Here is a 13,919-nt window from a genome sequence, read left to right as displayed (position 1 = left end):
TCACAGCTGAGTCAAGGGATGAGCAGAGGAGATGGGTCGGGGTATGATCAGGATGAAAGAAGCACTATCATCAACTTATCCACTTTGGTGCTATGTTAATCAATATTTTAGACTTCTCTAGAGACTTCTGTTTTGTTTTTAAAATGTGTCGAGGGCACGACAAAATCGCTCGAGCCGTTTTCCTGTTGCTGGCTTATTTGTTTTACATGCTTGACGCGTCAAATGCTCCGCGAACCGACACACAATGGGCCATCGATGCGCCTCCACATGGATTTTGATTGTAAACCAGACACACCTGACATGTGAAACGTGTTTGATGTGAATGCACCACAAGGTTCTGGCTCATTTAGTATAGTCATCATAGCGACCACTAACAACTGACATAGCAACTGTCATGTCAGTTAGGTACAGATGCCAAATAGCAACCCTTTTTCACTGGCTCTACTTCAGCAGCCCCGCTCTACTTGTCTCTACTACGAAGTAATCATATTTAAACAGATCAGGTGTTGTGCAAAATTCTGTTGACTTGTGAAAATATGTTCCTTATGTGTCGGGATGCACACTGCACCCAGCGAGGTGCATTTTCAAGGCACTTCTGATTGAATTCTCAGTAAAACAACAAAACAATCATGACAAGGTTGTAATTGTCGCAGCACATTCATAATATACAGTGCCTTGCCAAAGTATTCAGCCTCCTTGAACTTTTCAACCTTTTGCCTCTTTTCAGGCTTCAAACATAAAAATCAAATTTTTTTATTATTTTGTGAAGAATCGACAACAAGGGGAATACAATCGTGAGGTGGAACGAAATTTATTGGATATTTTAAACTTTTTTAACAAATAAAAAACTGCAAAGTGGGGCATGCAATATTATTCGGCCCCTTTATTTTCAGTGCAGCAAACTCACTCCAGAAGTTCAGTGAGGACCTCTGAATGATCCAATGTTGTCCTAAATGACTGACGATGATAAATAGGATCCACCTGTGTGTAATCAAGTCCTGTATGAATGCACCTGCTCTGTGATCGTCTCAGGTTGTGTTTAAATTGCACAGAGTATCATGAAGACCAAGGAACACACCAGGCAGGTCCGAGATACTGTTGTGGAGAAGTTTAAAGCAGGATTTGGATTAAAAAAAAAAAAAGGTTTCCCAAGATTTAAACATCTCAAGGAGCAGTGAGAAAGCGGTCAAATTGAAATGGAAAGAGTATCAGACCACTGCAAATCCACCAAGACCCGGCCGTCCCTCTACACTTTCATCTGGAACAAGGACAAGAAAGATCAGAGATGCAGCCAAGAGGCCCATGATCACTCTGGATCTACAGAGATCTACAGCTGTGGTGGGAGAGTCTGTCCATAGGACAACAATCGGTGGTACACTGCACAAATTTGGCCTTTATGGAAGAGTGGCAAGAAGAAAGCCATTTCTCAAAGATATCCATAAAAAGTCTCATTTAAAGTTTGACACAAGCCACCTGGGAGATACAGCAGACATGGAAAAAGGAGCTCTGGTCAGATGAAACCAAAATCAAACTTTTTGGCCACAATCCAAAACGATACGTTTGGCATAAAAGCAGCACAGCTCATCACCCTGAACACACCATCCCCACTGTCAAACATGGCGGTGGCAGCATCATGGTTTGGGCCTGCTTTTCTTCAGTAGCAACAGGGAAGCTGGTTAAAATTGATGGAAAGATGGATAGAGCTGAATACAGAACCATTCTGGAAGAAATCCTGCTGGAGTCTGCAAAAGACCTGAGACTGAGATGGAGATTTATCTTCCAACAAGACAATGATCCATACATAAAGCAAAATCTACAATGTAATGGTTCACAAATAAATGTATAAACTTGTTAGAATGACCAAGTCAAAGTCCAGACCTGAATCCAATTGAGAACCTGTGGAAAAAGCTGAAAACTGCTGTTCACAAGCGCTCTCCCTCCAACCTCACTGAGCTCCAGCTGTTTGGGCAAGAATTTGCAAAACTGATAGAGACAAAACCAAGTGACTTGTAGCTGTAATCGCAGTAAAAGGCGGCGCTACACAGTATTAATGCAAGGGGGCCAAATAATATTGTACACCCCACTTTGTAGTTTTTTATTTGTTAAAAAAGTTTAAAATATCCAATAAATTTTGTTCCACCTCATGGTTGCATCCCAGTTGTTGTTGATTCTTCACAAAATATATATATATATATTTTTAGATTTTTATGTTTGAAGCCTGAAAAGAAACAAAAGGCTGAAAAGTTCAAGGAGGCTGAAAACTTTCGCAAGACAATGTAGCTTACTTTTACAAGGAAGATTCTTTAAAAAATCTCAAATAAAACAAATTCCAATATTGACCCTAACAGCAGACATGGCATTTTTGGGATACCGTATTAAAAATATATGTTGAAACCAAGCCCCAAAAGCTATTTTGTCCAGACTACTATGTCATTTTAACAAGCTCAATTTTTTGTAGAGGTCCAGGAATGTTAAATAAAGATTTATTAGGTTGCAAAAATGCTTCCAAAGCTAATTTGACTGACGGAAAAAAAATTATGATGATGATGCCCTGGGCAGTTGCCCATGCCACCCATATCAGAAACCGTCACTAAGCACATCTGCTAAAGCGCATCATGTGCGTGTCGCACAAATCGCACAAAACCAACACAAACCTAAACCACACAAATACAGGTTGTCGTGCATAATGCCCATGTCCCTTAAAAACAGTGGATATAATACTCTTCTTAAAATTATTATATTAATCATAATTATACTTATTGTTATAATAAATAATGACAGGGTAGCAAAGCCTACCTGTGTGATCCACCGGAGGAAGAGGATGAATAACCCCATGTTCAGCTGAGGAGGTGAAGCGACCATGTTTGCTTAATTTCTCCTCTTTTGTAAAAGTTTTGACTATATTTAACTGTTTACCCCTCCCACAGTCTTAGCGTGGTGCTCAGAAGCACAGTGGAGAGCGGCAGAGCACAGTCGTCTGCGTTACAGTTTGCAATACCACAAAAAATCTGCTAAACTGGTGACCCCGCTAGAACCGTGCAAACGGTGAAAAGCCCAGGTGGCGTTCACTCCACCCCTCTTAAAACTGCGGGAGACTTAAAATTCAGGTTATTCACTTTTAGATAGTTTCACTATGTAGCCACATTTAGCTTACAGAAGGAGCGAAAGCTACAAGGGGCAACTCAGGCGAGGTCTGTTCGTGTATTGATATGCATGGGGCGTCACACACATTGATTCTACAGGTTTGATACCAATATAACATTATCACAATTTAATCTTTATTTTCATACCCATTTTGTGAGGTTTAATTTTTAGAATTCATTTGCTTTTTGACGATCTGTTCGGAAGTTTTGATATTTTTATAATTTACAAAAAAAGAAAAAAAAAAAACCCTGACAAACCGGGTGTAAGGGCTCTGCTGACATTTGACGGCTCGGCAAGATACTCCAGCTGTCACATAGTGACAACACAGCAGTAGTGGGATGCATCATGAATAATGATGAGTCCAAATATAGAGAGGAGGTGGAACAACCGATGCAGTGGTGCAGAAAAAATGACCTCTGCAACAATGTGAAGAAGACCAAAATGGAGGCACATTTCAGAAGGGACAAGGATCCTCTTCAGCATACATACTTATAAAGTATATGACAGTCTTCTTACCCTGTAAAAAGAGTTCGCTGCAAATCCGCGTTTTCACCGAAGGCTGATAGTGATTATTATTGACAGTGCTATCCATTGCCAGCCTATCTTTCCACATTAAAAGTAATACAATAAAATGACAAGTTTGGTTTGCATCCTTGTATGTTTGTGTAGCTGACCGTGCAGCATCCTATGACCATTTCTACAATGAAATGAACTAAATAGAAGTGATATTAGGAAACAAAGGAAACAAAAACGTAACATAAGGAAACAGATTGTTTTTTAAAAAGATTTTCTACATACATTGTTTTGATTGTAATTTTTTGACATTACAGTGGCTTGTAAAAAGTAGTCATACCCCTTCAACCTTGCCATATTTTGTTACATTACAATCACAAATGAATATAATTCACTGGAATTGAATGTGAAAGATCAACACAAAGTGATGTACAATTGTGAAGAAAATTGTACATGACTCAACATTTTTTACAAATAAAAAAATTGTAAAAATTTGTTGTAGTAGTTGTAATGTAACAACACCTAGTTGTTACATTACAACTAGGTGTAATGTAACATTCCAGTAAAGTTCAATTACTAGGCTTTATTTAGCTTAAATTGTTAAGTAGTAACTGTTAAGATTGTGATACTTCAGTGTGTATCACAAGGACAATAAAAGAACTGGCGAAAGGCGAAAGTCACTCAACATAAATTTAGAAACCTCACCTCTTTCTCTCCTCAGGATCAGCAGGGATGGACTTGTGGAGTGGAGCCAGTTCTTCTTCGTGGGAGATAACAAGCTTGGCATTAACCTGGACTCCAGAGATCCTAAATGTTGGCCCTTTCACTTTTCCTCGTCTGCCTCCTAATAATTATTGAACAATAATAATAAAACATTTTTATTCATTTCATACCAGGAAAAAAAACAGAAAAGGTGCCAAGTACTGTAGTAGGTTGAAGTATATACAATATCAACACATACATATTCACTAATTTCACGTACAAGAAAACTTTAGACAGCTGAAAACAGACGTTTTTTCCTGACTATCTGAAGTTAATCAGAACTTCTCTTGTCTTAGGCGAGTTAAAAAAAATATATACTTATTTATACACATATACAATACACACACTCATATATATATACATATATATATGAGTGTGTGTATTGTGTACGTGTATATATATATATGTATATATATGTATATATATATACATATATATATATATGTATATATACATACATACATACAAACACCTTGGTTAATCAACTGTGAACACATCAACAAGAGTTCTGGAATTTATTAAGAGCTACACTGAATGCTCCCAGGTCGACATCATGGCATGTGAAATTACTCCCAGCTCATGTCTCCAAGGTCTCAGTGGATCTTAAATCGAGCCTGCTGAAGATGTTGGTATATAGAGATTTCTTTTTATAGAACAGTGAAATGCTGCTAATAATCAGTAGTATTACACACAGCATCAATTGTCAATGGATTTCACTATTTTTCTCACATACATATATATTATTTATTTGATTTCATTATTTGATCTAAGTCTTTAAAATACAAAACTTTGCAAGTAACTATATACTTTGTCCATCTGTTTTCCAAAACAGCATTAAAATTTATGCTTTTTCCCATTTAAATTTTTCTAATGGAAGCTTTATTGATATTGTCTTTTATTTGCATATACACTCCTGATCAAAATCTTAAGACCAGTCAAAAAATTGCAAGAATTTGCATTTTGCACTATTGGATCTTAAGAAGGTTCTAAGTAGAGCTTCACAATGTTAAAAGAAGAAATCAGCGTAAGAGACAAAACCTTTTGAGCAGGGAATTAATTGAAAACTGCATTTATACTCAAACATGATTTTTTCAGCTGATCAAAAGTTTAAGACCATAGCTCAAAAAACCCCGAAAACCCCCCAAAACAGAAACAAAGTGTCAAAAAAAAGGACTCAGTAATGAGTAGCTCCACCATTCTTGTTGATGACTTCAAACAATCGTTTAGGCATGCTTGATGCCAGTGTTTCCAGGAGGCTAGTGGGAACGTTGCTCCAAGTGTTGAAGATGGCTTCACGAAGGGCATCCACTGTCTGGAACTGATGTCCATTTTTGTAAACTTCCCTTGCCATCCATCCCCAAATGTTCTCAATCGGGTTTAGATCCGGGGAACATGCAGGATGGTCCAAAAGAGTGATGTTATTCTCTTGGAAGAACTCCTTTGTCAGGCGGGCATTGTGAACTGCAGCATTGTCCTGTTGAAAAACCCAATCATTACCACACAGACGAGGGCCCTCAGTCATGAGGGATGCCCGCTGCAACATCTCCACATAGCCAGCTGCTGTTTGACGCCCCTGCACAACCTGAAGCTCCATTGTTCCATTGAAGGAAAACGCACCTCAAATCATGATGGCGCCCCCACCACTGTGCCGTGTAGAAAACTTCTCAGGTGGGATCTCTCTGTCATGCCAGTAACGTTGGAAGCCATCAGGACCATCAAGGTTAAATTTTTTCTCATCAGAGAAGACAACTTTCTTCCACCTTTCAATGTCCCATGTTTGGTGCACCCTTGCAAAGTCCAAACGGGCAATTCTGTGGCGTTGAAGAAGACGTGGCCTTTGAAGACGTTTTTTGTTTCTGAAGCCCTTCTCTCGCAGATGCCGTCTGATGGTTATTGGGCTGCAGTCAGCACCAGTAATGGCCTTAATTTGGGTAGAGGATCGTCCCGTGTCTTGACGGACAGCCAATCGGATCCTGCGGCTCAGAGCTGGTGAAATTTTTTTGGGTCTACCACTTGACTTTTTTGTTCCATAACCCTCAGGATCGTTTAAAAAATGCAAAATGACTGTCTTACTGCGTCCAACCTCAGCAGCGATGGCACGTTGTGAGAGGCCTTGCTTATGCAGCTCAACAATCCTACCACGTTCAAAGTCAGTGAGCTTTTTTGCTTTTGCCATCAGGAAGTCTTGACAGTGTAAAGACTTCACAGAAAATGACATGGAATCCAGATGTTTGCACAGCTTTTGGCTTTTAAAGACTATGGTCTTAAACTTTTGATCAGCTGAAAAAATCATGTTTGAGTGTAAATGCAGTTTTCAGACAATTCCCTGCTCAAATGTTCTTGTCTCTTGCACTGATTTGTCCTTTTAACATTGTGAAGCTCTACTTAGAACCTTCTTAAGATTCAATGGTGCAAAATGCTAATTCTTGCAATTTTTGGAATGGTCTTAAGATTTTGATCAGGAGTGTATGTATAGCAAAATACAGATTTTATCATCTTTATCTTCTCTTTAATCTTTACTGTCATTAAAACAAGTCAACGTTGTTTGCAAGCATTCACTGAATGTTTATGACATGTGGGACGTTTTCCAAATGTTCAAAGGTATGTGGGAAGCCACTGCACAGAAGAAGATAATGGTGTGACAGACATTTTGTTAAAGAGAAGTATAATAAAATTTTGTATACTTTTCAATAAAAATAATTCTTGTGGTGTTGCCATAATCAAGTTACAGGCTCGGTTTCTCTACTTCAGTCCACTAAAATTCAGGGTTCACAGGGAACTTCATGACAAAGGTTCAGAAAACAGAAGCTCACTGCCTTGGTGCAAAAATGGACAAAATCTGAAACTTTGTAGAAAGAAATACAGTATATTTTGTACTAGATAAACCAGCCAAAAGGTGGCTTATGAGAGCACAGCTTTATCTGCACACCTTCCTAGCTGTAGCTACTTGTCGACAATCAGGTGAGATTAATGCTAAGTAATTTAACATTCGTTGTTAACACCCAGAATGCCCAACAGGTTTGGGAGAAACTTTAAGAGCCATCTTCTCAGGAATTTAGATTCCAGAGTGCCAACATTCAAATGGTCATAGCCTCTTTATTTTATTTTGATTTTTATTTTCATGTTTGATATCATTTGAAAACTTGGAATGTACACTTTCAGAATATGTAAATAACTCAAAACGCCCCAAAGTAGACATATTCTTGGATTTGCTGTAGCCAGTCACATTTACCATTATTGTAATGAGTTGTAATAAATACCACCAAAAAAACTGCATTAAAAGCAATTTAGTATTTTTTATCTTCCTAATTTTTCATAGGAAAAGAAGGACTACCTGATGTCTTCTCTGGCCCACATGGGTTTTCACGTAGTGTTCTTACACATCCATTATGAACAGTCTCTGCCAAGCGTTTCAAGTCATGTTCAGATTTATCCACAAGTTCAGCATCACGAGCAATGGCATCCAACCTGAGTTAAACAGCAGATGTTAAGTTGGGCTATATACATCTTTAATTAGGGTTAGTCAGAGCCTTTACAAAAATCTGTCACTAATATAGCTTACCTTTCAAGTGGTCCTCCAAATTTTTTGTAACTCTTGACAAACCTGGCGGTAGCACATAACTATGTCAGTTTAAATATAAGAGCACACTGAGGCAAAATAAGGAAGAGCAATGCAGCTGAGCTTCACCTGCGGATCTCAGCATCTGTAAAACCTTTGATATTTTCCCGTGGAATGGTTCGAGGTCTTCCCCGTTTTTTTGGTCTCTTTCGGTCGGAAGTGGAGTCACTGTCAGAGCCAGAATATCTTCTATTCCTGCTCTGCCGTCTATCAGAGTTGAAACTTATCTGCCAACGCAAACCAGAAAAAAATACCCAGTTGTTCAAATAGAACTCAATGCTAAAAGCAAGAATATGACTAAAACAAAAACACAAATCCCAATAAAAATATATGTCCCCAAAAGAAATCAGAATAAACATTTTCCGTTTTAGGTCAATTAGGATTACCAATTTTTTTTCTACTTCCTACATGCCAGAGTAATGGGGAAAAGAACTTCAAGGCAATTTTTATTACTTTCTTGAAAGTCAAGGGTTTAAATACACTTCACTAGTATTTGGTACCATTGCACTGTGGGGGGATTTTTTTCCATTTGTTTTATCTTCAGTATCTTTTTGAGTCCGTGATGATTTTGTGGTCTCAGGTGTTGAAATTCAATGTTTTTGTTTTTGGAATAACTTGGCACAAAATTAAAGTTTAACCATGATGTTTTTCATTTTGTGTTTACTGTATAAATATTATCAGCAGTCTGGCTGTGCTAACCTGTCCCACTCAGTCACCTTTTGCCCATACATTTTGTGGAAAATGCAGCAAATATAACTATATAATATAAATATGTGACACATTTTCTGGGTGTTAGACCCAAAGCATTCAGACATAATTGTGTTGGTTGTGCAACAGTGTGATTATGTGCTGGGATCATGATGGGATTCTACTAATGTTAGAGTGTGAAACAAACTTTCTGAAAATTCTGCTCCTCCCCAAACTTTTCAATTCTCACCCTTTTTACACATATTATGCACCAAAATGTAGCAGTGACAAAGCATGCAATTTATTCAGCAAACTTAAACTAGTTCTTTCAGCCTGCAGCATTCACATGGAATATTTTGCCTTGAAGTGAAATATTCCTCTTTCATAATATTATTTATATAATTCATAATATCATGAGTGGTATGCACCTGTTTAGCACAATTCCTCATGCGTGGCAACATGTAAATTTCTTCAAGCTCCTTCTGTCTTTCCTCTTCCTCCATTCTTCTCCTCTGTTCTTCAGGTATGATGTCATCCCAGCTCCGCTGACTTCGCTCAGAATCAATATCAATATCTTCATCTTCCATCATTGAGAAGTTAGCAACCTATTAAGACCAAACAAATAAATATCAAATGTTCAGGAACTGGATAGTTGACTAACAGTCCTAAAAGTTCTCTGACCTTGAACTGAGACAGCAATTCCTCTCCAACAGTGGACGGCCCAGGATCATTTTCCCTGGTCTCGGCTCTCTTCAGGATCTCATCAATGTCCATTTCCTGACCAGCACAACAAGTGCGCCAACATTCCAACAAAATAATCAGAGCAATAATATTAATTTCACCTTTTTGTTTGGCTCTTGTGCCACATTCTTCATTGCAATTAATTTTAGCTTAACCGCCTGAATCGTAGATATTTCTTGGATGCTTATTTTCCATTTCAAGTAGGTATTCAGTTCCTTGGAATAGTTAATCTTCCTGGCTAATGGCAAGTTCCAATAACGTGAGATGTATTTGCATGATGCCGTATTGTACATGCTCTGTATTTTGATTTAGAAAATGTCCAAGATGGCATTGTGGTAGAAGTGCTCCAAAGTATGTTTACATTTCACAAAAAATACCTTTGAGCAGGTATGAAGCATATCTTTCATTAGAGCCATGTTTCAGAATTTGGAATTTTTTTTTATTGATTTGATGTAATATTCCATCAGACCAATAAATATAATTTAATGTTTTCATTAGCTTTTAGTAAGAACTCAACATAAATAAAAGCTTTAAAACATGGCTCTGTGTTGAGTTAATCTATATAATCTGTTTAACTTGTGAGCTGAGTAACTGAAATACATTATTTTTTCATTAATATTCAAATTTATGGATTACGACTGTAGTTGACGAGGGCTGCCAGAGTCATGCTGGCGTAGAGGTGAAATTCTCACACAGTTTTAGTTACCTCCATCAAGAAAGGGAAGAGAAAAATGACAGAGGTAAAAATAAGTAATAAGTAACATCTGAGATGGTGTTTTCTAAACCTGGAGACACCCTGAGTCTTGAGAGATATGCAATTTTGTCTGCACAAAAATTGTTGTGTGAAAAGTTGCATTTTATGTTAAATGGCTCATTTGACAGATGAGCCATCTATCAAATGAGACACAGCTCTTTAAAAAGCTCTTCAGCACCAAACTTCAGAATTGCAGAGAGCTTCCCTTGGGCTGTGTGCAAATAAGTTGGCTTATTTTTTAAGCTTGTTTGAATCAAATGGAACATGGTGCATTTTTTTAATTAAATTGTTTATTTTCTAACTCAATAAGAATCAATAAAAAGATTGATGAGGAATCAAACTGTTAAGCGAGATCAATAATGGAATCAATATTGCTAAATTTATATCAATTCCCATCTCTAATTTCAAAATAATTATTTTACTGAATTCAAAATTGTATCACTATTATTCCTGCCCACATTTTTACTGTATAAATGTTAATCATCTCAAAGTAAAATGTTAAAATATATACTTTAAAAAAAAATAAATCAAATTTCTATGTATTTTTTGCCCACACCCCCAGATCATTTCAGTGACATCAAATAAATTGTTCTTAAAAAAATATACACACCAATGTGCAACCAGGTTTTTGTGATATAAAAAACACTGACTGTGAAATATAATTTAACGCTTCCACCTTTAATGCAGCACTTATCTTCCTTGGTCAACTTAAACACCCAGATTTCTAAAAGGAACATTTTAAGAATGTTGTCTGGTGGTTGGGGCTAATCACAGCTTCCCCCTTCTGTCCATGCCAATAATTGTTTTACAGTTGAATTATTGAAGGTAAATGTCACTGCAAAGGTAGAAAAACTGTTTCATGATCACTTTTGTTTTATATCACTCAAACCTTGAATTTCTACAGGAATGTTCCCACTTTTTGATGGAGACAGCACATCAAAAAGTGGGAACACTCCTCTGCAAATTCAACGTTTGTGTTTTAACTTCAACTCCCCCATTAAGTTCACCCTTTCTTAAAATTTGCAGATGTATACGAGATCTTCCCAGTATGATCATTTTGGTGCTGGGCTCATTAAGGCTATAAAAGCAGCCTGCCTGTGTTTCGGTCAGAGGTTGAATTTGGAATGAACCATAAAGTGAGAGTCAGGGTCGCAAGGCCAAAAAATTTAGACTGGGTCTAAAAAATCCAACCCTCCCAGCCTGAGCCCACAGAGATTGTTTGTGATCCCAATCCAACCCGAATAATTATCTAATTAGAGGCCAGAGCCAGAAGTCAATTCTTTATATTTTAAACTGTTACCAGTGTGAAATACTTCCAGATCTCTGAATTTGCACTCTGCTGGTTAGGGTACGTTCAAAAAGCAGGTAAATGTGACCCAAAATGGTGCCAGGCCTTTGTGCGTTTGTTGTGCAGTGAGCTGTGCTTCCTACTGTCAAACTCCCACTTCCGATTAGACTGTAATGAGCATACAGTATTAACCACACCTTTATATTGTGGAATCTTCTTTAGTTTTCTCTGCGATGTATGTATTGTAGGCTTATTAAAAATGGGCCATAGAAGCCCCTACCCTCACATCTATAAGTACAAAATATTTAATTTTGTTGAACAAATTTGTGCAAAAATCTGAAAGTTCCACTACCATGATCACCTTTGAAGTAATATACTGTAATTGTTGCACAACATACCTGAGGCTCTTGCTCTTCACCTTCTGGCTCTTTAAAAAGCTCTTCAGCACCAAACTTCAGAATTGCAGAGAGCTCCTCTTTGCTAAAAGGTGCTGAGCTGTGTGCAAGAAACACTGACATTAGATATAGTGATTATTGTTACTGTTGTAAGACTAACTTTAATTAGTGTTACAAAAGTGTAACACTAACACAGTGTTACAGAGCAGCCAGGAAAAAGAAGTAAAGCAGCAGAGTACGGCCTGTGTTGCTTGCCTAGAGGGTGCAGATCCAGTATGCAAGACAGTTTTTCCTGTAGTGTCCATTCTTTGAATGACGAGGTGGTCTAAAACCATTTTCTTTTTTGCCCTCTCAATGATGTCTTCCTCCACTGAGCCTTTTGTCACCAGCCGATAGATATTTACCTGCCAATCCACATAACAAATCATAAGAAAACATTGTACAATTGTGATGGAAGAATACAATATGAATTATGTTTGAAAAAGTAATCATAAACAATGTAACTACATCTAGGATATTTTCCTTACTTGCATTACTAACTATAAGAGTCCGTGACAAGATAAAACCAAGACATCACTAGAAAGATTAACTGCTGCACAAAAGCTTTTAATATACACGCACGAACACCCCCACATACTCACACACACATATACAGACCCCCCCCCGCCCAAATTAAAGATTGTGGCTTTACTGATGAACAGCCAGATTTATTGGAAGTAAACCATGAGTTTCACCATAAGAGCTGTACAAACACACACAAAAAGGACAGTGTAAGCTACAAACCACGCTTTTACAACCGTAACATTTGAAAATTAAAAATAACTTTCACCACTGAAAATATCGACTGATTCAAAAACTATACTCTATTTGATTACAACAAATTCACAATTCCAGCCGATCATTATTAGAAATATCCTCATTCACAAAATACTCTATCAAGGGGGCCGCTAATAAGATACATTTTTATAACACTGTTGCAACTTGTCTTCCATACCTTCTGTTGCCAAGCTGACACTCCACAACATAAAACAGCGGAAGCTCTCTCATCAAAATAAAGGCATCAAATCAAAAACCGGAAGTCAACCATATACTACACAAAACAAAATGAAATAAAGGCAACAAACACCAACAGGGAATACAACAAATAAGGAGCTTAACCTGGCGTTATTTACACTCCCACCTAAATTATAAGAGTTTGTTTCACACCAGAATGTAAGCTCTTATTCCAGCTCAATTGCACACAACACAGTTTAGTTGGGTAATAAATCCCTTTATTACCCCATGTTGAGGCATATTCCATGTTGACGCATATTCCTCAACATGGGATTTATTACCCTATATAAATCTTTGATTTATATAGGGTAATATAAATCAAAATTACTGCCACCCGCAGTGTTTAGTCTATCACCTGTATAAATAATCCCGCTGTGCTCTTCCCCGCCGTTTGCTTTGAATGGGTGTTACCAGTCAGCAGGTCCGGGAGGGAAAAGACTGCCGTACTCCTGGCATTGCGCCAATCAATTTAAGGATGCTTATTAGTCTCCTGAACAACAAAAACCTGGACATTATCATCAGTTAACAAAATCCTCCAAGACCAAACTTGAAAATTGGACGTTATGCTGCTAACACTTAGCTTCCGTCAACAACTAATAGGCGGAAGTAAGAGCGCTGCGCAACGCCAATAGTGTTCCGACCGCAACACTGTGTGCTAAATAAGAAAACATAATTTAACGAAGCTTATCGAGGCAGATAAATTTTCCTCGAGGAATTTTAATAATCGAGGTACTCGAATTATTCGAAGAATTGTTTCAGCCCTAGTATGAAGTCTTTAGTGTATGAAGAGATGAGGTTAATGCGAATATCTGAGTTATAACCTCTTGCAAACCAAGTCCTTACACTTGGTTGCTTTTATACTTTTAACAGTATAGTGGACACCAAGCATGATAGTTAGCTTTGAACATCTGCTTGTAGCTGTTTGCTTACTCCTTCACTGACAAATGTGCTGTCCTTTGTGTG

The 13,919-nt window shown here is 37.6% G+C and overlaps 1 protein-coding gene across 3 annotated transcripts in view; it reads right to left on the bottom strand.

Moving 5' to 3' along the window:
- Window positions 1–13,919, bottom strand: part of chd1 (chromodomain helicase DNA binding protein 1) — an 82,697-nt gene that overhangs the window by 20,898 nt on the left and 47,880 nt on the right. For all 3 annotated transcript variants that reach the window (XM_032570416.1, XM_032570415.1, XM_032570414.1), the window contains exons 19-26: window positions 12,159–12,307; window positions 11,907–12,003; window positions 9,407–9,502; window positions 9,154–9,330; window positions 8,108–8,265; window positions 7,982–8,023; window positions 7,754–7,887; window positions 4,363–4,501 (exon numbers count right to left, since the gene is read on the bottom strand). In XM_032570416.1, the coding sequence (XP_032426307.1) occupies window positions 4,363–4,501; window positions 7,754–7,887; window positions 7,982–8,023; window positions 8,108–8,265; window positions 9,154–9,330; window positions 9,407–9,502; window positions 11,907–12,003; window positions 12,159–12,307 (992 nt within the window). The remainder of the gene's footprint in view (window positions 1–4,362; window positions 4,502–7,753; window positions 7,888–7,981; window positions 8,024–8,107; window positions 8,266–9,153; window positions 9,331–9,406; window positions 9,503–11,906; window positions 12,004–12,158; window positions 12,308–13,919) is intronic.

This window comes from Xiphophorus hellerii, chromosome 8, assembly GCF_003331165.1.
Source record: "Xiphophorus hellerii strain 12219 chromosome 8, Xiphophorus_hellerii-4.1, whole genome shotgun sequence".
Taxonomy (NCBI): Eukaryota; Metazoa; Chordata; class Actinopteri; order Cyprinodontiformes; family Poeciliidae; genus Xiphophorus; species Xiphophorus hellerii.
Note: the sequence above shows the minus strand (reverse complement) of the source record. Positions and strands in the feature narration are given on the sequence as shown.